Below are 27265 nucleotides of genomic sequence, written 5' to 3'. Positions count from 1 at the left end.
CTGTAACTCGGACGCATCCAGAGAGAGCACGCAGAGGCTATCGCCCAGCAGTCAGTGCTTGCAGAAGAGCTCAGAGAACTCACATCCCAAAGGGCGTGTTGCTGCGGCCAAGGCCATACCGCTCGCTCCCCGGGCCAGGCCCCGTGCCATCCCCGCCACCAGGCGTGAGGCCCACTGAGTCTGCAGGCTCGTGGGGGGCTCTTGAGAAACCAGCCTACCATTGGTCCCCTGGTATTGGGTGGCCTTAAAGTGGGCCTCTGTCAAAAAAATAAACAAAAACAAAAAAACAAAAAACAAAATAAAAAATAAATAAAATTAGAAAAAAAAAGTGGGCATCTGTCAAGATCTATTTCAAAGGTTGGCATAGGATGTGTTGATTGTTGGTTTTTTCCAAACTTGAAAAGTATGTTAGATTTTTTTCTTGCTGTTTTGCTCACCCATTCTTTTCTCAGTACTTTGAGGGATGTCCCCAATCAGCTCCCTGTTTTCCATGGTCATAAAATCCACACCTGCCTGAGGCAGGAACCGGGAGGCCACAGACTTCTTGAAGGAAGTGCGGGGGTCAAGCAAGGACTCCCCGGGCTCAGAAATAGAAGCAGACTGAAAAGAAGGTTTCTGTGGTTTGGGTCAGAGGTAGCCAGCCAGTTACCATGCGCTGTATGTCATGTGTCCTCAGGGTCCTGGACATCTTGTCATGGGTGTTCTTCCTTCCACCCTCTTGGGCCTGCCCTGGGGTTCCTGCCGGGATTTGTCTGCAGGCTCCTTACTGGATTGCAGAAGGGGGTTTCTCCTCATCACACAGCCCCTCCTCCCTGCCTGCCTCACCCCTACCTGCCCATCCTCTCTCCCTCCTTCCCGACTTTCTGCACGTCCCCTAGCACCTGGGCTCTGGACTAGGGATAATGGCCTTCCAGTCCAGCAGGGCTGCAGGTGTGGGGGTAGGGGCGGAGGGGAGCAAGAGCAGAGCGGGAACCAGGCCTGGCAGGCTTACATGAACGTTAGGGCCCGTGCTAGGACGTGGGTGAGGGGTCAGAGCAGAGCCACTGCGCAACCCCACCCTGGCTACAAGTCCCTCAGATGGTTTCCTGTCTGAGGCTGGGGTGATCAGGGCTGGGGTGGGGGATGAGTCCTGCCCCAGTGAAAAAAGTGAGCTCCTGGCCCCTATCCCCACCGCCACCAGGGTCTCCAGAGTTTGAAGGGCTCCTGGTGCCCACCATAGCCCCAGCCCTCCTCCCCTGAGCCCACCCACTTAGGGAAGGCCGCATGGTGACCTCCGTGAGAGCAGGACCTCGAGCGGTCTCTGTGCGTCTTCCTGGGCCTGAGCCACGTCCAGGGTGGGCCCTGGCTGCCCCGGCTTCCGTTGGTTCTGGGCGACCACAGTCCCTTTTGAGCAGCTGTTGCCCTCGTTGTAGGCCCAGCCACCAAACTCGTTCTCACGGAGCGCTCTGCTGCTCTGGGCCCTCGGCCTCTGCCACCAGCCCTCCTGGACAGACAACACACAAACCTGTCTCTGGCCCTTCCTGCCCGAAGGCCCCTTCGTGCCCCTTTTCCTGAAAGGGTTTTCTCCCTTCTTCCTTACCTTCAACACGGAAGCCGCAGGGCGGGCTGAGCGCCTGGACAAGCCCCAGGCCCACACGGGCACTACTCCCCCCACCCACCCATGCCCTAGGTGTGGGTCACGCGGGTTCAGGCCATCCCCAGGAATGAGCTTTCTTTAGCGCACCCACGGCGTCCTCTGTCTCAGAGATAAAACCCCGCCATCCTGGAAGGGCTTTGCATTTAGCAGTTGTGAGCGATTGTTTCCGCGCACGATGGTGGCGTCGAAAATGTGAGGTCCTGTGCACAGAGTCTGTGTCTCGCTGGCCTAGTGAGGGCTTCCCTGAAGCTCAGGCCTGTCTTCCCACTGTGCGCATGCACACCGAGCTCCATTTCCAGGCAGTCCCTCCTTTGCAAGGCCTCCTTTCTCGGTGTTACGAAGTTCCTACTTTCTGAGCCCAGACATTTCAGCAGTGTATCGACTTCAGTCATCCTTACCCCCAGGGTCCCCCTGATGCCAGCACCAGATTGAAGTGAGTCTCCAAAAGGATCTCCTGCCATGCTTTTAATCTAGAAACCTCTACGGAGTCTCTGTTTTCTAAGCGTTCCATGTGACTTGGTCCTCTGGTTTGGGGGAGGGGATTGTCCATCTAGAGCATGGAAATCACCCTGGACAGCCGTGTGCGGGTCATCCTCATGGGGCTGTCCCATCCGGGCTTGTGTGTGTGGGCCGCTGTGTTTAGATGGTAGGAGGGTCCCCATATCACAAAAATAGACACCTCTAAGGGGATGCAAAGGGACAGAAGTGCTCCTCCCGTGAGATTTCAGACCATTCCTATTTTTGTAACAAAAGGCTGTAATTACAGTCTGGCAGAAGGAGACGCGGCCGGAAGGATATAAAAATAGGGTAAAATAAGCATAACATAGGAATTAATATTTCTCTTTTTTTTGTAAATGCAAGGCAATTTAGAAAGACTTTTAAAATGGAAAGGGCTCTGGCTGTGGTTGTGACTTTAGGTTTTCATTTATGCTTTAAAGTCCATGCTCCAAAGTGGCCTGTAGCTATTCTAGTCCTTTGTAAAAAGGTTTCCTGCTGAGACGACGCCATTATATCAGTTATATGCCGAAACGTCCTCTTTTCTACGATGATTGCATTTCTTTCTTCCAACTGACTGTGTTTGGGTCGCTGCACTTTCTTCAGGCATCAGAGCGTGGCCCCCTGGTCACCCATGCCACCCAAGTCCCTGGTGCCTGCATGACGGACGGGGAGGCTCAGGAGGTGCTTTCTCCCCTGGGGGAGCCTGCAGCTGGGAGGCAACGCACTGTAGGGTGAGGAGCCCCGCTCTGCCTCAGTTTCCCCATGCCTCTTGAGATTTCCATGGGAATTATATGGGTCAACAACTGTGAAGCGCCTCAAACAGCATCCAGGACGTAGTCACGACTATAAATGAAAGTGCTTTGCCCGGATAGCAAGGTGCTTTCTGGGGACAGCCAGAGCTCTGGGTTTCGGGGGCCCCCGGACTGGCAGGCCTCTTCTTACGTCATGTGGCTTCTGCTCTCTGGATTAGGACTTCCAAACTCAGGTTCTTTAAGGAAAGAAATGTCAAATCAGTTCTTTTTTTTTTTCCCCTCTGCCTTAAAAATAAAATGGAACAAAGCAAAAATTTCCTAAGCCAGTTTCCCTGGGAATGATTTAAGGAAAAAAGAAACCTTTGCTGAAGTCTCTCCAAGTAGAACCGTTGTCCACCTACTTGTTGTGTGTGTGTATTTGTGTGCGTTTTATCGGTACCAGTGTGGGGTACGTGCACGTGTTTTGGGGGTACTAATAATGTCTCAATATGCTAAAATCTCTGCTTTCTGTGGCCAAGAGCACTAACGACGAAGCTGTGTGTTGCAGTGGGACCCCGAAGACCGCCCTCCTGCTTCCTGTGCCAGGGGCCTGGGAGAAGAGGTGCTTTATGATCATGCGGTCCTGTACGATAACTTGCCGTCTCCGAAAATCTTTGCACGCTACCCGCCTGCTGACAGAAAGGCTTCTAGGCTGTCTCCGGACAAACTGTCCTGTAACCATTACAAATACCCTCCCTCGTGCAGTCTGCCTCCCACTAACCCCTCTTCTCTGGGGAGGGCGCCTCTCGGGCTCAGCTCTCAGGTACAGCATCTCCTTCCGTCTTGTTCTAGAATTGTCGGAATCACGGTCCTCCCGCAGGGGGTAGTCACCTTCCTGGAGCAGACGAGACTCATCAAGGGTGCGGTGGGATTTTTGCCTCAACCAGAATAGAATTTGCAAATGCAATCAACGTTGGGCTACCCAGGAGCTTATGAAGCTCCCCTAACTAGTTCGTGGCTGAAGCACTGTATTTCTTGGCCTAAATCTGGCTCTCTTTCTATTCTTGGAAAATTCCCCAGTGAATTTGGTGCGTTACGTTGACTAAAGCCAAAGATTTAAAAAAAAAAAAAAAGGACAGGGACAATAAAACTTTCCAGAAGGTTCATTTCTGTCACAGGTACACGAGCAATGCTGGACTCCAGGTAGTAATTGCTTTCGATCTTCACACGTTAAGCAGGATTTTCAGGGTACTACAGGGTTTTTCTGCATCGAGTCTGAAAGTGGAATGCCTAAAACCGAGTAGACGGTAATGAGGATTTTGGATTATGATTGAATGATAAATAACCTTGGGGTTGAACTGCCATCTGCTCTGTACCCCACAGTTATGGCAAACAATGACGTTTCCGTGTAAATGCTAATCTTGTGTGTTCACGCACTTTCCACCAAAGAATGCTGTGTGCTTGGCACACAAATCCAAGCGCCATAGCATGAGAATACTCTGCAAACATAAAGCAGATGGGTACACTTTAAATTATACTCTTTTCCCTCCGTTTCTTGGGTAATTTTAGGAAACACCGAGTGCCTGGTAGGGTCCTAGCGTTTCACATAGTGGTGGCTTACGGCAGCTCCCCCCGACGCATGGACTCCCCCCAACCCATGGACTCCATCAGACCACAGCACAGGATTTGTTTGTTTCTGATTTTTAACCACAGCTGCTCAGATCTCTGAAGATTCACTAAGTGAACACGTACTTACTTTTTTGTTGGCATTGAGGTTCTCTTAGGTAGAAGTCATGGAACGAAATACGCCACCTCATTCTTGGATTGTCCCCAGATTAGTTTGGAATGATCTGATATGTTGTTTCTACGTGCTTGTTTTTATTCATTTTTACTATTTTAAGTAGGAACGTGTTTGTAAGATGAGTTATAGTACGTTTAGTTTTCCTGTGCTCATTTGGTCATTCTGATAGGGCACCTGTTGTTTAATGGAGACACCTTCCAAATATTGAGCACCTACAGTATGCCACACCTGTCTGGCGTGTCACCTGACCTTTTTAGGAATGCTCTGGGGAGGATTCGGTATCTTCATTTATTTATTTATTTTTTAATGAGCAATTGGAAGCTCAGAAAGTTTTAAGGACTGGCTCAGCATGTCCCAACTCATAGAGCCAGAATCTGAATGCAGGTCTGGCTCCCCAGAGCGAGGCCCACAGCAACAGCAACCGTCAACACTTGCCACCAAGCCCGACGGATGGCACAGCTAGGGTATACAGGCATTTGTCGGCTCGCCGCAAAGGGGCAGACGTGCTATCGCATGTGTTTTAAGAACCTGTGGCTACTTCAAACCCCGTTCGTACTGGTCCTGTGTTCTCCCCTTGCCTCCCTCCTCTGACCCGTCAGGGAATCAGAAGGTAGTCCTCTGTCCCGTGAGGACATCAGTCAGCTGCAGAGCTGCTCAGCCATGCCGCTCCCCTAAAGAGCATCCCCTGGAAAGAAAAGCTGTTCACTTTTAGAAACACAGACTTTTACTAATCTCAGCCAAATGCTCTTGGATACCCAACTGCCTGTGCCAATTTCTTGGTGAGCATTTATGATCTCCCGATGGAAATCTATATAACTTTTATTGCATCCCAGCTGGAGACGTCCAAGTTCCACCTACCTTGGACCTCAGTGCTAGACCCGCCTAACCTGCACAGCAAAACCACGGCAGCTCAGTGTTTGGAAACCAGGCTGGGGTCCTACTCCCTTCATTTTTCCTGTGCGTGCTAGTTATATGAAAGACTCAGGGACTGAGACAATTTACTGAAAAAAAGACGGTGTTGTTTTTTTATTATTATTGTTTGGTTTTTAATTTTCTTATGTGTTTATTTCAACAGTTGAAGGGTAAAAAGCCCCCAGTAGCTTCCAATGGGGTTCCGGGAAAAGGGAAGACTCTGAGCAGCCAGCAAAAAAAGGTGGATTCGGCAGCCGGCGTGAAGCGAACATCTTCAAGTAAGTTTATCGTTCAGCTTCTTGGCTCTGGTTTCAGGCGTGGTTTGCAGAGGTGAGGCCGTCAGAGGGGACTCTTCATCGTCACCCTCCCTCCTTGCCGGATTGAAGAAGGATGACGGTTTTTAACCCAGCCTTTATGACCATTGTATAAAGGTGCAGGGGGCCCGGGGCTTCGGGTCCCTGATCTGTTGGGGACTTAGTGACTTCTGTTGAGCCGTGTAAATGCTCTAAGCTCAGCTCCCCATGTGGGAGGTGTAGACAAGTGGCTGCTGTGGTTTCTGGGACTGGAGGAATCGAGGCGCCACACGGGCCTCCAAGCACAAGAGCAGCGTAAGGGTCGAGAAGGGGCGCGCGATCCTGCCGCGCCTTGTGGTCTGCGAGCTGATCTGGACAGGCTCCCGTTCCTTCTCCAGCCTCGTGAGCAGGCAGGTGTTATCCCCTGCCCCATCGTGCAAGGGCAGAAATCCTCTCTGAGAGGCCGAGGTACCCCCACGCCTCACAGCCGGCCGGTGACGGAACCGGAGGGGCGACCCGGCTTCACGCCCCGAGTCCGGCAGGGGGCTGAGCAGAGAAGCAGCAAGACGCAAGTGAGGACGCGGCCCGCCCGAGTGAGCGCCTGGTGCCCTTCCTGCCCCACAGATGGGTTCGTGTTAGGTGACAGCCCTGCACGCAGGCGTGTTTGCTTCAGCCCCGGTGGCGGGGCCCGGTCGTTTGGCCGGCCGGGCAGCTCGGACCCCGCGTGAGGCACTCAGCTTGCCGCTCAGGCTGCGCAGGCAGGCGGGCCGTTGGCATCGAGCTGCTTTGGGCTCACGGAGAAGGCAGATCCGCAGGCCTTTATGAGGTTTGGGAGCTCCTACGTGGGTTGGGAGGAGGATGTGAGTTAGACTCCGGTGATGGGTTTAATAGGATCTCTGGGGAAGTCGTGTCTACACTTCCTGAATCTGGCGGCATGTTGCCGGTAGACCAGTCTCCGCGTCATTGAAGATGAGGCCAGCCAGCTGGCTGCAGTCAGTCACCCCTCCTTGACTTACTGGCCCGCTGGTACCGTGATGGGCATTCAGTTTGAGAACACATGGGGAGGGAGAGGCCGGCCTTACCTTGGCCACACGCACGGGCGAGCCTTGGACCTCCGCCCCGAGGGAACCTGTATTCCGTCCATGCGCTTGTCTACACTTCCCTCGTCCTCAAACATGCATTTCAAGCAGACAGGTCGGAAGCTAGTTGGATCACTTACTTTGTGATGACTTACTTTGACCTCATCTTACTGGCAAATCTTATTTCCCTGATGCAATTGGGTATATTTATAGTCACTTAAAATTTTAGTGTTTTAGTGCCGTGCGTTTGGGGAGGGCCGGGTGGGGTAAGGAAAGAGTTCGTGCCCAAAAGCTCTGCTACGCAGAACCCGAACCTCACGGGATCTCTTCTCCATAGCTTCTCTCCCAGTTACTGTGCTCATTTCATTTCCTAGGTGATTTATTCCTTTATTTCATGAGACCTTCTATAGGGAATCTTTATTAACTTTGGTGACATCTAATGGTGACAAAAGAGAAAAATAATTGCATTCTGTGTTTTTGCTGAATTCAGCCAGTTGCATTGTAGACTGGATGGGCTTGACTGCATGGGGACTAAAAGATGTGGATATTTATAGGTTATTACATACAGGTTTATTGGGAAAGCATCTCCAATCAGAAAGAGGTGAACAGGTTTTGGACATCGTCTATGGAACATATCCTTACCCTGGCCGCTAATAGCAGTGTTTTTGTTTCAAATTGTTCCTTTTGTTATCCCCACGCTGGGATCCTTTTAACATCATGCTCTGTGTGTGCATTTTCTGTTTGTTTTTAGTGAAGGGAGGTGCACTGGGGACAGAAGATTTTGCACCTGCCTTCATAAACACGGTTGCATCGCCATCGTGACGGTTTGCGTTGCGGGATTCGGTGACTTCATCTAGGACGGGTGCTGGAAGTGGCTGGCCGTGGTCTCTGAGTGGACAGGGCTCTGGGGACTCAGCTGTCACCGACAGTGATTAGAGCTGCCAGGGAGGGTCCACCCTGCCCCAGGCATCACATGGTTTCTGAGATGGGTTTTAGGTACACATAGCACGTTTCTTTAAACCTCAAGGTAGGCCTTCCCACTTCTGCTTTATAGAGGGTGAAGCTGAGGCTCAGGAGATTAGCTGCCGGCCCAGAGCCATGGCTGCCTGCCTGGCCCACGCCTCCACTGGGAACCCTCACCCCACGCTTCTGCCCAGTGGAAGGCCCGAAATCGGTGGGCCTCCGTCACGCCTGTGACGTCTTCATCTCTTCAAGGTCTTTTTCCAGAGAGGGTCCTTCTAACTTAGTATTATCAAGAGACCAACATAATTAGAGAAGAGGAGCTTGGGGTGGGGATTTTAAGGTGACATCAATTAGTGGTGTGACACTGGCCAAATCTCAGAGGGGTTTCCTGAGGACTGGTTTCCTCTTCTTCACTCATTCCTTTTATTTAATGAGCAGCGGCGGCATCCCCATCTTGTGCTTGTCTCCGAGTGCTTCGTAAACACTAAGTTGACCCTCGTCACAGCCCTGAGAATGACCGCGTCACAGATGAGGGAACTGAGGCACAGAGAGGCAAGGGGCCTTGCTGCAGGTCACGCGGCCGACGCGGCGAGCTGGGGCTCTGACCCAGCCGGTCAGGCCTGGACGCCGCCCTGCGAGGACTCCCCGAGCTCTCCGTTCTTCACTCGCTCACTCAGTGGATGTCTGAGCGCTCGCTGCAGGCGGGCACCGACCACGGCGCAGGGGACAGAGCAGAGCTGCCGTCGGGTCGGCCAGAGCCAGACTGCGTGGGCACCGGGCTCCGGGGTGGTCGTGTTACCGAAGCGTTCTGAAAAATAACAGAGAAAGAGGCAACCCTCGATGATGATAGGGTGCTCATCCCAGCCCCACTGCCTCAGAGGACAGGGAGTTAAAGGGACGTCCTCATGTTCTGTTCTCATTTTCTTAACTGCACTGGGAAATTTGAACTACTCACCTTTCTACTCTGTTCAAACTGGTCCCATTCTTTTTCTTACTGAACTAGTGAAATAACCAGATTAGAGTTTCTTTCTCTGCACTGGCTGATTTTAAACAGGCTTTATGAATTAGCCTGTTATGTGGTTAAACCTAATTTTCTTTTGCTGCTTTTTTCCCCCCTAAGATGCTGACCAGTACAAATATGGCAAGAACCGGGTTGAAGCCGATGCCAAGCGGTTGCAGAGTAAAGAAGAGGAGCTGCTAAAGCGGAAGGAGACCCTGCGGAACAGGCTGGCCCAGCTCCGGAAAGAGAGGAGAGACCTGAGAGCCGCCATTGAAGTGAACGCTGGTACGGGGGTGGGGGGCTGCGCTTCCAGCCGGCCTGGGTACCTCCTTGGGTTAGCGCCTCGATTTCCTCCCGTTCTGCCCACGGCCTCTCACCTCAGTAAGACTGCATCTCCCCAGGTGGTGCTGCTTATGTTTGGAAGCACTGCGGGTAAGCCCGGGGCAGGTGCCACGGCGGGGGGACCGTGGAACAGGCAAGAGGAGGCCGGGACTGCCCCTCAGCCTGCTCGCCTGCTCGTGGAGCTGGCGGTCCTGGGAGCCGTCCCAGCCTCAGGTGTCAGCACAGAGATGCTCAGGAGTTTCAGGTCATGTGTCTGATGAAGGAGCTGGGGGCTTGTTGGCAGGAGGACAGTCCACAGGGACAGTAAGATGCAGGAGCCCAGGTAAGAGGTCTCTGCAGGGCAGAAGGAGCCCTCCGAGCCCCGAGAAGGGACAGTGTCTGGATTCTTGGAAGGGAGTGGGGAAATAGGCCAGGTTAGCAGAGACACTCTCAAAGGGGAAGTCAGACCGAAGGCAGCCGCCGGAGAACCGAGTCGGGACCAGAGGGGTGTCTCTGGCTCAGGCTTGTTTGTTCTTGCCGGCAGGAGCTGGGGATGTGATTCCTGGTTCTGGGGATGGACCTGTTTAATGTAGTCACCTCAGCTCAAGACTGGCTCTTATCCTGGGCAAGACCCACTCTTCAGGCTTGGATTAGGCAGGCCTCAGAGGGGTGCAGAGGACCAGGAAGGAGGAGTCGGTGCACCTGCACCAGAAACAGTCCGTCAGCGCTTCCGGTCCTTCCGCACTTTGCACCTCAGTGACTTTTATGACAGGAACTGCTTTTGGAGTTTGAAGTGTGGGAGGTTAGGTATAGGCTGAGAGGGTGGGAGATAACCCATAGGAGGGACGGGACGTGGTGTCCAGCCACCCGCAGGGGGACCAAAGGCCGAGTTAGGGACCTTCCAGGCCAACAAGACAGAAGGAGGGTTTCTTCCTTCTTCTGTTTCAAGTTTGCAGGATAGCGAAGATGCAGAGAGGTTAGACCAGCTCTCATGCTGTGAGCATTAGAGGCCAGGGCCACGCACGGAAGTCAGGCGACCCCTCGGAATCCGTCTTCCTGCATGTGCAGCGGGTACATGACCTGCCTCCTTGCGTCACTGAAACACATTTCAAATAAAAGGCATGCAGTGAGTGTGCTGTGGAGCCCTGGGGGTGCAAGCTTATTGTAGTCGACTACGGGCGAGAGAGAGAGAGGACTCAGGAATAGCGGGTGGGAACATCAGAACAGGAAAATAGCCAGACTTCTCAAGTCCTCAGCGCCTCTGCAGGCCATCTGGTTAGAGTCCGTGTGTTCAGGTGAGCATACGGAGGTCCGGGCCTAGAATTCTGGGATTTGTGAGAATCAAGGGCTCCGGCTTCCAGGTCAAGTCTTCCAGCTGCGGGAGAGCGGAGTGGTCAGGAAGGGCCTCAGCTCTTGTAAAGAACAGCTGAACTTGAGTTTTGTAGAAAGGGCCCAGGTCAGGGCCGCTCAAGCCAGAGAGTTCCGCGGGGGTCCTGTGAGGGGGCCCAGTGTGTGTCCTCCGTCCCGAGACCCTAGCCCACGGCTGCAGTGACAGTGTGTCTGCGGGGTTTCAGGCAGGAAGACCCAGGTGGTTCTGGAAGACAAGCTGAAGAGGCTGGAGGAGGAGTGTAAGCAGAAGGAGGCAGAGCGCGTCAACCTAGAGCTCGAGCTGACGGAGGTCACGGAGAGCCTGAAGAAGGCCCTGGCCGGCGGGGTCACCCTGGGGCTGGCCATCGAGCCCAGGTCGGGGACGTCGAGCCCGCAGGTAAGGTCTGCGCTCGCCCAGCAAATACCCAGCCACGTGTCGGCCTCGGACGCACTCTTGGCTGTGTTCTGAGCAGCCGACGCTGCATTTGCTTCTCTCCGTGCATGCAACGATGGTGGGCACATGAGCCCGTTTCCCTTCCCTCCTCCGATCCGCTGATCAGAGGCATAGCTCTTCTTATCCCTTTTGAAACATGTCCTGATTCGATTCCAGTTCATTAGCTAGAGACCTTAATCCAATGTAGCCGATTTTATTGAGACGTGCAGCACGTCCTGGGAACCCTGCCAGGGGCCGGGAAACACAGGCAGGAAACACGGCCTCCCCCTCGGATCTCACAGAACGAGGGGGAATCACTTTCCAGCACGAATTACCACCTGCAGTGACTTAACCTTCACTCTCGTTGGACTAACGGTCACTGAGAAGTTACTGCTGTCCTTTGCTCGTGGCAATGCTATCACGGTCCCTGGGGCCTGGGGAGTCACGTCACCGCTTCCATCTTACAAACAAGGAGGCGGAGGCCCAGAGAAGTGATGGGAAGCCACCTAAACACAGCGGCCAGCCAGGCAGCCCTGGACGCAGGCTTGGTCTCAGGGACACCCCGCAGCCCTCCGCCCCCACCTCCCTGAAATCCTGCCATCCGCTTTACACCTGTCCCGCTCAGGAACTCCAACCCCCGTCCCTCTCCACCGGCCATCCCTTGACGTTGAAGAGTCAGCCGTCGCCTGGCAGAGCTGGATCTAGCAGCAAGAACCAGACCCTGGAACACAAGCCACAGCCTGTAGGAAAGCAGGCTCGGGGGTCAGATAGGCAGGGTTTGGGGTCACCTCCCTTCCCGAGGCCTTGCTTGGTCATCTGCAAAATGGGGATAATGACATTGTTGCATCTGTAACAGCTCCTGGCACAGTGTCTGGCCGAAGACGTGTGGGTTCATCATCCGTGGATTTGTTAGCTCGTGTATTCATTCGTTTGTTCATTCAACAACTTATGCATACGTACCCAGGCCGTGCACCTGCGGGGTGACGGGCACTCTCCCGGGCACAGGGCACCCTTGTGGAGCCTATGCTCTGGCAAGGGAGAAGGCCGCAGGTTACGTGAGTGTCCACGTGGATTCCCGCTGTGAGATCGGGGCGCAGGGTGGGCGGGTGTGCCGGGAGCCGGCGTGCAAGGGCTGGCCCCCCGGCGTCTCCGCATCCTGCTTGCACAGGACTGGGCACAGTGAGGTCCGCTGTAACTGGAGGTGGGGCTTGTGCTGGAGGTACATGGGCTTGTGGACCCCACGGGCCCTGGCCTCCTGCAGGGGTGGCCGCACCACCCCCTGGGGGTCTCCTGCCATCCCAGGCTCTCCTCCCCACTCTTTCCCCTCTGAGCCCTTACCCATTCTTTGGACTCTGGCCCCGCCCCCAACCCCGGCAGCCGCCCTCCTACCTTCTACCCCTCCCCTTCCGAATTAATCTTTTAAGATTGTTGTCAGTTCCCACAGTGTCCTGTTCACCTGCTTTCTCCTCCACTCGCTGAACCGTCTTTCCCTAAGGTCACCTCCAAACTACAAATCCCCTCCCTCGCCCCTGTCTCCGATTTCAGGCATCTCTCCAAGCTACCTACTTTCTTCATCTGGTGACCCCGCATCCTCCTGGGGGTCTCCTCTCTCTAGTGGTGACCCACGTCCTCCCAGGGGTCCCCCTTTCTAGTGATGACCCCACACTCCCTCGGGGGTCCCCTCTTTCCAGGGCTGACTCCGTATCCCCCAAGGTCCCCATCTTGGGTCCCACTTGTCAGGTCTTCTCTCTTTTGGCCCAAATAGCCAAGCTTGTCCTTCCGAAGGCTTAGGACGGGTCTATTTGAGCCTCCCCACCCAGACCGTGGGGCCTGGTGGCTCCCTCTCGTGGGAGGGCCCTCCTGGGACTTGCGTTGCCATCTTCTGTCCTGGAACGGGCAGCTCCCCGCACTTCCCGCCTAGACCTCATCCCCGGAACGTGGCTCATCGGACGCGCTGCCTCGCGGACCCAGCGCGGCCTCTGCCAGAGAGGGAGAGGAGGTCTCTCCTCCCTGCCAGCAGCTCCGCCCCGCGCTCCCTGCCAGAAGCATTTCCCAGTAAACCAGAACGTGGGTGAAGCTGGCTGCTTGGTGCTCAGGGTCAGCAGCCCCCGGTGGGGGCCCGAAGTGCCCCACTGTCATGTTCTGCTCAGCGGTGCACCATACAACCCAGCCCGCGTCTCCGGGTCACACGCTGTGCGGCAGGGACAGCGAGTGTGGGCCCGGGGCCTCGTCGGGCGGCCCGGCTCACTGCCAGTGCTCTTGCCTGTGCGGGAGCCTGCACCTTCCTGGGGGGCCGGGGCGGGCCTTTCCGCTCCACTTCAGGTCTTCAGAAAATGTCTTCCTTTGGCCTCCGGGCCCCGCATGTGCTGCAGACGGCTGGGAGCCTCAGGATCGTCGGGCTGGGGCCACGCTGCACGGGCCACGGGCCCAGAGACTTGTGCTGCCCGGTGGTCGAGGGCGGCTGCAGACATAGAGCTCTTTGTGGGCACAAAGCAGGGTGCAGAGGGTGCAAGGGGACAGGGCGGGGCCCCCTACCCACCCCGCGGCACCACTAGCCGTCCAGTCTGTCACCGACCAGTAGAAGGTGCTCCCAGACCTGTGCTGACCACGTGGGGTCATTATTGTTACCGTTCTTGCCTGTTGCCCAAACCCGTGTGTTTTCTTTAAAATGAGCAGTTGTCCCGTTGGGACACGCCACGGGCCTGGAGACCACACCTCACACGGGGTCTTCTCTCTGCATCGACAGTCTCCAGTGTTTAGGCATCGGACTCTGGAGAGCTCACCCATGTCCAGCTGCGAGACCAGCGATGCCGAGGGCCCGGTGCCGGTGAACAGCGCGGCCGTGCTGAGGAAGAGCCAGCCGGCGGGCGGCTCCCCCTGCCGGGGGCACGTGCTGCGGAAGGCCAAGGTGAGCTCGCTGTCCCGCGGTGGGGACACCTGCCCTGCGGCAGACTGGCCACCGTGGGAGGGACAGGGGAGATGCCGTGTGCTGTCTCCCAGGTCCCCACAGTCCCAGCCTCCTTCAGGGGGCCTCCTTTTCAAAGGCGAAAAGTCTGGAACCTCACGGCAAGGCGCTTACCAGGCGGTGTCAGAAGCAGCGGCTCTGGGCGCACCTGGGTTTTCCTTGCTGGAGTGGGCTTCTTCACAGAGAGTCCAGGCCTAGACTCTCCTCCAGCCCGTGCTGCCCCCCGCCTTGTCAGTGGTGTTGGGGGCGCGCGATGACCCCCCGGGGCCCCTGTGGTCTCCAGGCTCCGCATGGGATCGGCCCTGACAAGCTTTGATGTAGAACTTAAAACGCTGCAAAAACTTAAAAACCATTTATAGTTATCAAAGCAAACACTTCGTGACGGTAGTAACTGCAAGCGTGTCATACAGAAAAGTCATACTTCGGAAGAATTAATTCATCAGATGAATTTAATGTGCTCTGAAGGGTATGGGGGCGGGCGGCCTCCCTCCACTGCCTCCGGGCCCTGCGTGGCTGTCGTTACCTTTGTTCCCGGGGCGCTTCAGAACCGGGTCCAAACTGGCTAGAAGTCTGTGGTTCTCACAGAGGCGGCCTCTGTCGGGGAGCACGGTGACCGGCAGCCCCGCAGCGCCCTGGCGTGCTCTCGGGGTGGCCCTGGAGGCCGTGGCTGCAGACGCGTCGAGACCTCGTGTCCTCCCCGGCACGCGCTTGAAGCCTGCGTGTATTGGCAATTGCAGTTGGGGAAGGAAGGGCTGCCGCGCATTTCTGTTCCTTTTCTTGGCAGGCGTGGGGCATTCTGGGCCTGTACCTATTAGCACACGTGCGGGGGACGCGTATTGCCTGTCGGAGTCTTGGGCTGGAGCTGTCAGTGCAGTCCCCCTGACTGTTTGCAGATGAGAAGGGCAGGAAAAGCGTCTCACTTGGTCTCTTTCCTGTCAAGTCAGACCTACGGTTCAGCTGCTGCAGCCCCTGCACGAGCTGTGTGTCCCGTGGGTGCTCGGCGGCCACCAGCTTGGGGACTGCAGCTCCTGCCACTTCTCTGTGATAAACGGGGGGTGCGGGGTCTCGGCAGGCTCATGCACGGCAACGCCGAGGCCGGCCACACTCCCAGAGGGACCTAGCCGTCCCTGCTCGCGGGTCCAGGAACTGTGCCCACAGCCTCAGGAAGGGACTCCTGAGAACAGTGATGGGACTCGCGGCTGGGGGCAGGGGCGGGGCTTGGCCTCTCGGCTCTGGGACAATGGGCCCCTCGTTGATCTAATGCCCGGCTCAGATGGTGATTCCCAGACTTCCGAGCGGCCGCCGTACCGGTTCGCACACGGCCCACGGGTGCAGCCCTGTCTCCTGGCGCCTTGCGCTTTGACCCTGCCTTTCCTCTCGCCACACTTAGGAATGGGAGCTGAAGAACGGGACGTAGAGGGACGGCAGGACGCCCTGCTCGCAGGCGCCACCGCCGCCGCCGCAGGAAGCTCCGCCCGCATGGCCACCACGCAGGACGCCAGGGTTTGTGACTGAGCCCCGACACCACCAGCGCCCAGACCCTCCCGCGCGTCTTCTTGCTACTGTACTCGTCCCCTCTAAAGAAATTCACTTGTAACACTTGGGTTTCCACCTCTCTCTGTTGAGGAGCAGAAAGGGAGGTAGAGGAGTCCTTTGGCAGATGAGAAGCTGCATCTTTTTACCGAGCTCAGTGAGTGCTTTCCCCAGTGTCCCCCCGTCCCCGCCCCCGGACTGCAGGTGACCGGCCCGTGCCCCCCACTGAGGCCCCTCGCAGGCCCCGGGGCCCCCTGCCCGTCTGCAGAGAGGGCCGGGGTCCCGAGCAGCTCGCCCTCCTTGTGTCTCGGCATCCCCTCCCCACGTGCCCGTGCCCCACGTCACCAGAGGCGGGCGTGTGAGAAACCCGATCTGTGAAGCATCTGTTACCTTTTAACTGTCTTTTCTCTGGACAAATGCTTTTGTCACCATGACGTGAAAAGCTGCCATTCTTTTTACACTTTTTAAAAACTTCTCTTTTTTAGCGTGTGTTGCACTTAGCTCTAAGGGTTTTTCAGAGATTCTGTATCATATTTTATTATTTGTACTGCTTTTGAAAGGCGGCAGAGTGTTTCTGCTGCTTCACTAGTGTGTGTCCCCACCTCCCCTTCCCCAGTGTCCCCGACCCCACCTGCCCCTCAGAACCTGCAGGTGACCCGCGGAGCATGGGTGGCCTCACCGGATGACGGTGCGACTTCCACTCACAGGAGGGCCCATCCCCAGAGAGGGAAGCAGGTTCTGGAAGTCGCTCGGCCACAGAACCATAGCATCCCGAGCAGGACAAGAGCTTCCAGTCGCTCCCCGGGCCCCCGTCCCCCGCCTGCAAAGCCAGGCCCGGAGTGCGAGTGCCCCAGGGCTGCTCCCAGGCCGGCGTGCCGAGGCCGGGTCTCCGCACCCTAACTCTGCTGGGCCTCCAGAGGGACCCTCTCAGGGATTCTCAGCTATGGGGAGATGCAACCCCAGATGACATGAGAGTCGGTCACGCCAGGGTCCCTCTGCAGACGGATTCAGGGGCACAAGGCACACACGTGTGGGGGGCGCCTCCTGCTGAGATTCAGGAGCCTAGGGTGCGAGCCTTTCATCCAGAAGCTTCCCTACCAACTATAGGGATAGAAGGCGAGAAATGGTCTCCGTGCTTTCCCCCGGCACGCCTCCAGAGTCCCTCCTGGGCTCGGCCCCTCTGCTGCAGGCCTTCCTTAGGCGTGGAGTCAACCAGCGTCAGTCAGGGCCCTCGGGGCCCACGTGGCTGCGTGCGATTTTGGCTGTAGAGAGGGTGAGCAGCCTCCCGCGCAGGGGACAGTTTCCAGCAGGGGCGGGGGCTGGAGCGGAGCCCAGCAGAGACGCGGGCCCCACTCCCACGTTAGCACCCCCAGGAAATGGAGGGAGGACGCCCCCCAGAGCCTCCGGGCCCATCTTCCTGGTGCTGTCGGGAGGAGTCCTGTCCTGTTGTCTGTGTGGGAAGCTCGGCCGCCTTGCATTCTACGAAGCTGATTTTCTGTAAAAGGAAACAGTTTGATCCATTGTAGATTTTTGCTGCCTTCTGGTCCAATAAGGTTTCTCAAAGTGAGGCGCTCGGGTCACCCTGCTTGACAGCCAACTTGGCCCAAGCAGCTAGCAGGTTTCGACTGTTAGGAGGGAAAACGTGAGCGGCCCGTGCCCCTGACTGCGGCCCCGCACAGCCGGGGAGACCCCAGGCAGCTCGGGGACCCTCACCCCATGGGTTTGCGGGAGCCGGGATTTGGACCCTGGTCCTCAGACTCCGGGCGTACACGTTCCGTGTCTAAAGGCCCAGGTTTCACATTCGCTTTCCTCACCATCAGCCCTTGAAAGAGGGTCGCAAGCTTAGACGGACCCTGCTGGTTCCACCGGGCCATCGGCAGCGGGTCGCGCGGAGGGCGGGGCCGCCCCCCGGGGGCTCCCACGATGTTATGTGTTCCCCTCGGTGTCTTAGATTTGATCAGAAAGTTAGGTGAAAGGATTTGCTTCAAAATAAGTTATTTATTTGTATATGTTCAATAAATAGAGTTTTTAATTTATATCTGTACATAATAGACACACACATGAGACGTCTTGTCGGGGTTCGGGCGGCGATGTCCTTTCACGGCCCCGAAGCTCCCCGCCCGGCAGCCGCGGGAGGCCACCCCAGGGGGAGGAGTGCCATTCCCTTCGAGGGGTCACCTGTTCGCCGAGCGCTGGCCGGGCCGTGACAGGATGCTGACCCCAAGTGGAGGAGTGTGGTGGCCGCTCCCGGGGGCCACATCTGCCCCAGCACCAGCCCCGGGGCTCTGCCTCCGCCGTATTTGATCAGCTGTCATCAACCTTCAGATCCCCTCCAGTTTTGTGTGTTGATAATGTTTTAAAGTCACTCACCAACCTCTTGCACAGAAACAAAATGGTGGCTACGGGCTCGCTGTGTCACCTGCGGCGTGGGACGGGGGAAGCAGTCACTTTGCCCCTCTTCAGAGTCAGTAGGGGGTGGGGCAAGGCCCTCTGTGCGCATCAGACCAGCCAGCCCTGCCCTCGCCGGGCTTCTGGATGGTTCCACCGCCTAGCAACCAGTGTGGGTCTGGTGAAGGGTCCAGATGGGCGTGGATCTTTCCGGAGTCTTCTCTGGGTGACCGTGCATACGCCATGCCGTAAACCCATCCTGTCCCCCCGGTTCTCACACCTTGGTGTTGCCAAACCTGATCGTCTCCTCATTCACCTCAACTGTCCGAGTTCCAGAAACCCCAAACCACTCAGGTTGGAGATGTGCCGCCTTCTGCAAAGTGTGTGCGGGTTTGCAAGGGGCCCGGCGCGAGTCTGGGGGCGCCCGGGGGTTGCCGGCTCGCTCTCGGGAGGGACGCGGCCTCACAGCAGGCGGTGCTCTGGGTTTGCTCGCCCAGTCCTGCGACGGGCCCTCCGGAGGGTGGGCAGCGGGGTGGGTGCCCGGAGCGGGTCCCCTGGCGCCAGCGAAGACCCCTGCGGCCCAGCCCGCACGCCCCCCCCAGGCGGCCTCTCCCGGGCCGGCTGCAGTGTCCACGGCCCCCGGCTCGGCAAGGTGGCATCGCTCAGATGTTAAACTGTTGCCTTCCTCGTTTTGTTTTGTTTTTCTAAAATAATTTTTTACCGGGAAATTTTTCAAATCCGAGGCATCGTTTTAAAGAGAATCATCCTTACTCTTATTTTGTTGCTGTTGTCACTGCTGGCTCATGGCTGGGTTGATACTGTGAACACGTGAAGGTAAACTGTACCCCGTGGCCCGCGGTGGGCACAGCCTCCCCCGCGAGCGCCCCCTGCAGGCAGCTCCTCTCCCGCCAAGGCCCCGGGCCGCGCGGGCTGCCTCCCTCCCTCCCTCCCGCTCAGGCAGGTGTTCCTGGCTGTGACCTGTGACCGGGGTGTGGCCGGGGAAGGCCTTTCCGACATGGGACCATCAGATCGCGATTCTTAGGGACCAAAGGTGTTTTTAATAGGATAATCTTTGTATCCGGTTTTCTAACAAGAAAGGAAACAGTGACTTTAAATTTTAACACCAACTTTTAAATTATAGATATTTAGCACTCATTGACCACGGCTCTAAGTTGTAAAGTGTTTTCATATTAAGATTGTAATTATTTCCTTACTGTATTTTTAAAAAACTAAACTTGTATTTAAAATTCTCTTTGAAAGAAACAAGCAAGAAACAGCGAAGATTTTTTTTTAATTAAATATGTTGGCGGTGCCCGTTTTAAAGGACTGTAAATATACTTTCACTCTGTTTCTCAACATATTTAATTCATAGGGAACTTTTATCAAAGGAAACTTCCAGCGGAAATACCAGTTTTCAGGCGTTTTGCTCCATGTTGTAGTCACTGCACCTGAGTTTTCTGCTTTACTAACGGGTTTTTCTACTGTTCCACGCGGCGTAGCCCGCGGACTGGCGCCCCCCGGCGTGCCTCGTTTGTGTGTTCTCAATAAAGCTGTATGCTTCCAGCCGGCCTCCTGTCTTGCTGCCTCTGGCCTTACTCTCTGCTGAGTGGGGGCACATTGTTGAGGTACCTACCCCGGGGGCGGGGACGGGAGGTTAAGAAGGAGCAGGTGAGGGAGGAGGTGGGGGCTGTGCTTTGTTTCTCTGAGCAAGGATCTTCTTCCACCCAAGAGCCTCAGCTACTGTGTTTTCCCGTGGCTTTTAGTCCACGGACCCGAATATTCAATGTAAGAAATGTTCGCGCACCTGCTGAGGGCCAGGCTCCGGGCCAGGTGCTGGAGACAGGAGTGAATCAGATGGGACTCGCTCTCAGGCGCCCCCCGGGAGCGCAGGCCCGCGTGGAGACATCCGTACCCCGGGGGAAGATGCAGCCGCCCTCAGGACGCCCTCAGGACGGGTGGGTGGGCCGTGCAGGAGCGGGGGCCTGGAGCGAGTCACGGGCTGGAACAGGAGCTCAGCAGGGAGCAGAGCAAGGCGGGCAACGGTAGGAGCAGAGGGGGGGTGGAGGCTGAGGACCAGGGCTGCTGGGGTGAAGCCGGAACACGGGCCGCGAGCGGCGGAGGTGAGTTTGGATGAGCAGCCGGGGTCAGACTGGAGGGCCTGCGTCCGGGGCTCCTCGTGTGCGTGGGATGGCCGAGCTCTGGTTTGGGGAAGACCGCTGCCGGCCGGGACCAGAATGGGTCAGAGTGACAGCCATGGCAGGCCCCTGCGGCCACACTTGCGGCCGTCCAGAGAGGCACATGCCCAGTCCGAGCCGAGCGAGCACCCCCCAGCCCCAGGGGGCTGGCCCTTCCCCCAGGGCCCTCCTTGGCCCATCCCAGCTGAAGGAGCTTGCACAGGCAGGATTCGGCCCGAGCCACTGGGCTGGCCTGGCGTTGGCCAGAACACACGGAGGAGTGGCCCTTGGCAAGTGCCGCGTGGGTGGGGAGATCGGAGTGGGCCCACTGGACCGAGGTCTGCAGGACTCCCTGGTTATCCAGCGGGAGAGGCCAGGTCTGATCCCGGGGCAAGGTGTGTCTGCGGGGGACGTAGGATGTCCGGGTGACCGAGTGCCCACCCAGACCCACCTTCCGGGGTCTAGGGCCAGATGGCCCTGTGGGACCCCCTCACCCCGAATTCTGTCTCCCTGTGGTGGGGGGCAGGGCTGGGCACATCACAGATGGTGAAGGGAAGTGGGCGGGGGCCTTCTCCATCCATCCTAGAGGAAGGGGGTTCTCAGCACACCCAGTGCACTTAGAGACACAGAAGCGGGGGCAGGGTCTTCCCGGCCCCAACCTCAGCTGTTCAACGCGGGCAGCGGTCTCCCCAGGAGGCTTATTCAACCTGCGTTAACCCATGCCCCTCCCCAGGTCCTGAATACCGGTCACATCTTGGCGGGCTGCCGAAGGCTCGGGAACTGCCTCTTGAATTTCTAGAAGACGCCAGAGCTCCTACCTTTGCTTTTTCAAACCACGGAGACGACTCGGGGATATTTGTCCTGCGTATTGTGGTTTTGGGGGCTGGCGACACGAAGCCTCCCCGGCATAAGTCAAGGGCTTCCTTAATGGGAAGCAGGGAAAACATTAGCTGATGTGTGTGATCCAGAAATGTTATGATGGAAGCTTCATCAATTTTACGATGCTGTTAAAAATGGCTATCTTTTCATACAAAGGGACCAGCTAGTCAAGAAGTGGGGTGGGGAATACAGGAGGGAGGCTGACCCAGGGCAGCAGGTCAAACGCTCACCTCCTGACGAGGGGGGCTGGTTCCAGCAGGTCCTGACCACCGAGAGGGCTGGTCTATCCCGGAGCTATCCACAGGGGTGGCCGGCCTCACCCCTGGGCAGACAGACTGCCCTCCCAGGCCAGTTCCTAGAGATGGTGAGGGGCTCGCCCACAGGCATGACTGCACGTGTTGACCAACCATGCTGGAGCCCACCACCCAACCACCTCCAGCATGGGGCTCCCATGCTCTGGGCCACCACCCCCTTCCCTTATCCCCACAGGACCAGGTACCAGACAACCGGGGTCACCCCTCCGGCCCAGAGCCCCCTGAAATTCTTCACACTAGCCAATCCTGTCGGCACTGCCCACCCACTCCTTCCCATGAACCTGCAGTAAAGGCTCCTGTTCACACTTTCCTATCACTGCCCTCCCCCACGTGGCCCACATGTGGCGTGGTGTGGCCGTCCTCTTGAGAACTGTGAGTACAACACACTTAGCTGATCCGTGGCAGCCCGCCCCTGATCTGCTGGACTCTCATTCTGAGTAACAATAAAACCTACATTTTAAGCCATCCCAGTCCTAGGCAACGGGCAGGGACTCCGAGGTCTGCCGGTCTCCGGCTGGGATTCGGGCGCATTCTCGGATTCCCCACCCCCACGGAGTGGGACAGGAGCACCCCTCTGGCTGGCCAGCTCCGAGAAGTCAGTGGGCTGAGGCGTGTAAATCGCAGGCACGCTCGGCCCCTGGCAGGTGCTCCACGGCGTCTGCCCCACCCCTCCCCCAGCACCCCGGGGGCCACGAGGAGAGCCTGGCGGTCGCCCTGCTCTCCCACCATGGTGACCGGCTTCTCTCGCGCTTCAGATGGGGACGATGAGGCTCAGGGAGACGGGGCCCAGACTGCTGCCTCCCTTGGCAGGGGAGCCTCCATCAGCAAGGGGCTGACTACGGGGGTTGCTGCGAAGGACTTGGGAGTCCGATGCACAGAATCCCGCCGACAGGGACTGAGCCGCTGTGGCGCTGGGGGTCCCGTACCTCCGGGGGTGGCTGACCAGCCACGGAAGGCGGGCTGAGCGAGCGAGCACAGCCTCTGGTATGACGGCTCCAGGCCCCGACATGGTTCTCAAGATAATTTTCATCTCACAAACTCTCCTGAGCACCTTCTCAGGTTGCCCTGCTGGGCGCGGAAGCCCTGGAAGGTTCCAGGCAGGGAAGGGGCGTGGCCTTCTCTGCATGTTTCCAAGCTCTGGTGCCCCCGTGCAGATCTGGCCAAGGGAGGTGGTGGAGGCCACGGGGAGGCCGGCTGGACTCAAGGGCAGCCACACCTGTGTCCAGCCTCGCGCCAGCCCCTCTGGGCCCGCGCGCCCCGGGGTTTGGGCCTTCCCCCGCCGCCCTTGGAAGTGCCCTCCCACCCTTGCCCCCACCCACGGGCCAGGGACCCCAGCCCCGGGGCTGCCATGTGTGAGCTGCGCACCGCGGGACCTGGTGAAGTCATCTGGGGACCGGAGCGGCTGTTCGTGGCTGGGCCAGCGAAGGCAGCGGTGGTGGCCAGGGTGGCCCGGGGAATGTTCCCTGAGCACCCCAAATACGCGCCTCTTGAGAAACTGTGTCCGGTTCCCCTTTACGGCGGTGGGCACGTGACCCGCTGTCCCCACAGGACCGCCTCTCCCCTCCAGACCCTTGGCCTCCTCATGCCACCACGAGGACTGGTGCCTTGGGAAGGGCCAACCCCGGCGACCGCCGGCCTTAATGGACCCATAGAAGGAGGCTGACCGGCAGGGCCTCACGCCCGCCCGCCTGGGGGGCTACGGCCTTCTGCCCCAGGACCCCGCGCCGGGGGCTCCCTCCTCCAGGCCGCCCTGTCCCGGACCACTTCGCAAGCCGTCGTAGGACGGGGACAGCGACTCCTGGTCGGGGTCACCGCTGGCAGGAAGGACAAGGAAATGTCCCTCGTGGCTGCTGAGCCTCCCGTTTGTCCCCTTCCTTTCTCGCCGACTAGGAATCGGCGTCCCCAGGACAATGCGGGGCTCCCTGCGGACCGGGCCGCCACACGGGGGTGTGCCCTGCCCCTCCGTCCCTGCCCCCGTGGGCTGTTATAGCTGTTTTTAAACACGTTCCATGTTTCTGGAGGCTGGGAGCTGCGGGCTGCCTGGTTCTGCTTCTTGCTGCCTGGATCCAGAAGCACCGTGTGAGAACAGCATCACCAACGGTGACCGTGGCCGCCACACTCGCCCCTGCTCGCTGCGCCTGTGCTTCTCAACGTCGGCCCGGCCGTCTGCCTCCTGAGCACCCAGGGCAGGCCGCTGGCCCGCGCGCCCTCCTGCCACCCCCGCGGGGCTTCGATGGAGCTGAAACCCCCCCTCGCTGTGGGGTGTCTTCTCCGCGGGATGGACGCTGTTTGCTCAACGAATCCTTCATTCATTTCTCCATTAAGGACACATTTGTTGAACACCTGCCGTGTGGGGGGCGCTGCAGACACACGAGGAACAAGGGGTCAGAACTCGCTGCGGCTGCTGGGTTTTGGGGACGGACGTGAAGCGGGTGACCCCGCTAATACACGTGCCGCCAGAGACTGGGAGCCGCGAGGAATGATGCCGCCTTCTGTTTGCAGCGTGCTAGGACCGTGGAACTGTGCTCTGTGGGGAGAAACCCAAGGCTGGGACTTATGTGGGCGACTCCCCCCATCATCTCAAACCCAGGGCGTCCAGGGGACACGCCCTTCCCCGGGGACACAGAGGAGGGCTGTTGGTCCAGGGAGCATTCTGGAAAACCGTGTAGTGGCTGGTTTTTGCAGGTCAGAGCTGAGAATCGGGCTGTCACCGCGGAGCCTGGGTCCCCGAATTCCAAGGGGATGTGGGACCCTGGGCAGCAGAGTCTGGAGGGCAGCTGGAACCTTCCGGAGACACGTGGGCCTGGCGCGTGTGGCGGGAAGCACGGTCCCAGCAGTGACGGTGGTGACTGAGCCCGCAGAGGTGTGCACAGGGACTAAGGAACGGATCACGGTGTCCCCAGGACTGAAATAGGTGGGCCGCCCGCTGAAGTCGCAACTCGGCCCCTGCAAAGCAAGTGCACTCCAGACCTGGCAGTTACGGTGACCAGGGTGGCTGCGTCACCACTGTAGTTGGGGGCCCTCCCTGCTTCCCAGACCTGGCGGGTCACATCCCCGAGCCCCTTGTACCTGGGGGAGGAGGGCGCTGCACCCCCTTGAGGCCGGATGCTGACCCGAATCTACAAGGTAGATTTCCTCCTAACAGGCTCCAGACGTACGGACAGCAGAACCGTGCACCAGGGAGAGAAAAATCCTCCCTCTGGGGCTTTCACGGACACGGCTCTCACCCGAGGCAGATTCCCGGGGACCCCAGTGCCAGCGAGGCCACCCACCAGAGCAGGGAGTGTGGTGGTCGGTGGTCTGGCCCCAGCCTGTGTGGTGAGCCCACCGCACAATGACTCCCTCGGGGGCGCCTGGGTGGCTCAGTCGGTTAAGCGACTGCCTTCGGCTCAGGTCATGATCCTGGAGTCCCGGGATCGAGTCCCGCATCGGGCTCCCTGCTCGGCGGGGGATCTGCTTCTCCCTCTGCCCTCTTCCCTCTCGTGCTCTCTGTCTCTCATTCTCTCTCTCTCAAATAAATAAATAAAATCTTTAAAAAAAAAAACAAAACAAAAAAACAATGACTCCCTCGGTTCTGAATATGCAGGTGGAAACCATCCTTAGCAACAGGAAGAACCAACCCTCCTTGGTCTCCAGCACCAGGGGGTCACCGCGTAGGAAGGCCCCCTGAGACGTCCCCTTCTTACTAAGTCAGTGGACAAAGGCCACCTCAGGTCCCTGCAAGAACTGCAGCCCTTAGCGCCACCCACCCCCATGTGGGACCTGAAGGACGCAGGGCCGGTGACTCCGTCAAGTCTCCGTCCCTTCCTTACTTTCCCGGGATCGGCGGGTAGAGCGCGGGACCCGGGGACGAGGTGAGCAGTTGCAGCTGCGGTTCCAGGCGTGAAGCTGTTCCAGGCACCATAGCTCACGGGAATGAACCCCGCTCCCCGTGCGTGGGGTGCACGCGGCCTGCCGAGCGTCCTTCCATTCCACACCCCCCAGCGGAGGCCCCGCGAGCCGGCCCTCCCACCTGGTGCAAACGGCAGTGCACCTGCCCAGGTGTTCCCGGGGCCAGGTAAACTCTCCACTCCCCGTCGGTGCGGACGCCTGTGCACGCCACAGAGCCTCCGGCTGCGTCCTGCTGATCGGGACCACCAAGGAGAAAGCAACCCCCCCCTCCAGGAGCCTTGGCATGACGCCACCGTGCCGGACCCCGAATACCGCGTCAGTGGGGCCCGGTCGGGAGAACGGAGCCACTCCGGGCCCTCCGCGCGGGAGAGCCTCCACGGAGGGAAGCAGGGGCAGGAGGGCAGGAAGCCGCCGTGAAAATCTCAGCCGTCAGTCAGCACTGAAGACGGCAGCGCCCCCGACCTTGACCAGCTGCTGCGGGACGGCCGGGGACCCTCCTGGAAATCGCCGGGACCCAAGCTCGGGTCCCAGGAGGCGGCTGAATCAGCAGCATCTCACCCCGCCGCCGCCTGGCTGCAGGTCCCAAGCCTTCGGTTTCAGGCAGGTGCACAGGGATTCTTCACTTCTTACCCTCCTGCAGCCCTCGATGACTCACATAAATCCGTGACGTGGCGGGGACACCAGCAGGGCCCACCACCCGCTGCGGGAGCGCTGGCCGCCCGCCCCGGGGTTGACAGGAGAGCTGACCTGTCCTCTCCTGGGAGGCGCGCACATTGTACGTTTGGGCACATTTGCAGATCCCGGATTTTCTTCTACTTCCCAGCCAAGGGGTCGCCACCCGGGCTGAGCCACGGCCGGCCTCCTAGCGACCCTGCATCCCAGTCCCTCCCCGGCCTGCCCCTTACTCCTCTCTTGGTTGACAGACACTCCACCGCCCCAGTCCGGGCTCACCGCTTGCTTCCTGTGGCCGAGTTCTGATCTCTGTCATCTTTAACGCAGACGTAAATCCTGCTCACGCGTTTGCAGCCGGCTTACACAAAGTCTTGCTGCAGGGACCCCCTTTCTGCTCGGCCTGGACACTTCCACTTTTCTCGCAGGTGACAGTAAGTCACAAAGCATGCAGTTTCTAAAATTTCCTCCGGCTTTCTCTATAAACCATCCAGAAAAATCGGCCTTTTCTGTGAATCCACTGCTGCCTCGGCCAGTGGGGTCGTCTGCCCAGCCCCACGGTGCTGTGCTCACCTCTCTTTCCACCTACTGATCCTTGAACGAGGAGTACTCCCTCCAGACCACGCGTTTTCTGGGTCACAGGTGGTGTCCCATCCCCCCCCACTCTGCCCGCGGCTTTCCTAGAGCCCCAGATGAATCACGGGCACCTCTCAGACCGTCGCTGTGTATGCACCCCCAGAACGGACGTGGGGTGCCTGATCCCACGCTCCGATGTGAAGACTGCAGGACGAGCGTTACTTCCGCATCCTCATCAGCCTTCCCGGGTTGCTCTCTGTCCCCGGTGTAGGGACACACAGTGGCCCTGCCTCTGGCTCAGGGTGAGGGTAAAGGAGCGTGTGAGCCAAGAGGAAGATGGTGAACTACTAGGATTCCTTCTGGGATGGCCATGGGACCTGACTGGGGACTCCAGACTTTATGAGACGAAGATGCCAAGTCTGGAGCTACTGCAGCCATTCTGTGACCTGAGGACAATGATGTGCCACCACACCTGAGCAGGGGAATGTGGCCGGGAGACACAGAGCCACACCAGACGTTCTCTGTATAACCCTGTGACTCAAATCCCCAGTGGGGCCTCCTCACTGCTAGTCATTGTACTAACTTCCTCATGCTCCCCGAGGACAGTTTCACACCTTCTCCTATTTCCCTGGGCCCCTTGTCGCCCTCGCTTGCTGCTTCTCTGAGAACACAGAGCAGTTGGAAGAGAAGCTCCCGAGCCAGGTGCTGCTGTGCCCTCCTGTTCCCGCCCGGCGCAGGCCCTCTGCTCCCCCCAGGGACGGGCTCTGCGGTATTCCCTCCGTCTCCCCTCCCCCAACCTCACTTCCACATGGCTACCAATGTCCCAATTCTCCACTGAGTC

At 58.2% G+C, this 27265-nt stretch overlaps 1 protein-coding gene across 5 annotated transcripts in view; it reads left to right on the top strand.

Moving 5' to 3' along the window:
- Nucleotides 1–19489, top strand: part of AFAP1 (actin filament associated protein 1) — a 139298-nt gene extending 119809 nt beyond the window's left edge. The window contains exons 15-20 of one of the 5 annotated variants that reach the window (XM_035005361.1): nucleotides 3434–3688; nucleotides 5742–5856; nucleotides 9034–9198; nucleotides 10809–10999; nucleotides 13782–13943; nucleotides 15391–15517. In XM_035005361.1, the coding sequence (XP_034861252.1) occupies nucleotides 3434–3688; nucleotides 5742–5856; nucleotides 9034–9198; nucleotides 10809–10999; nucleotides 13782–13943; nucleotides 15391–15417 (915 nt within the window). In that variant the 3' untranslated portion in view covers nucleotides 15418–15517. Of the gene's footprint in view, nucleotides 1–3433; nucleotides 3689–5741; nucleotides 5857–9033; nucleotides 9199–10808; nucleotides 11000–13781; nucleotides 14684–15390 lie in introns of those variants that run through there. The other 4 variants (XM_035005359.1, XM_035005360.1, XM_035005357.1 and 1 more) reach the window with 4 other exon arrangements.
- Nucleotides 19490–27265: the final 7776 nt, after the last annotated feature.

Source organism: Mirounga leonina, unplaced genomic scaffold (assembly GCF_011800145.1).
Source record: "Mirounga leonina isolate KUSES-001 unplaced genomic scaffold, KU_Mleo_1.0 Mir_129, whole genome shotgun sequence".
In the NCBI taxonomy this organism is placed as follows: domain Eukaryota; kingdom Metazoa; phylum Chordata; class Mammalia; order Carnivora; family Phocidae; genus Mirounga; species Mirounga leonina.
This window is presented reverse-complemented; position numbering and strand designations above follow the sequence as displayed.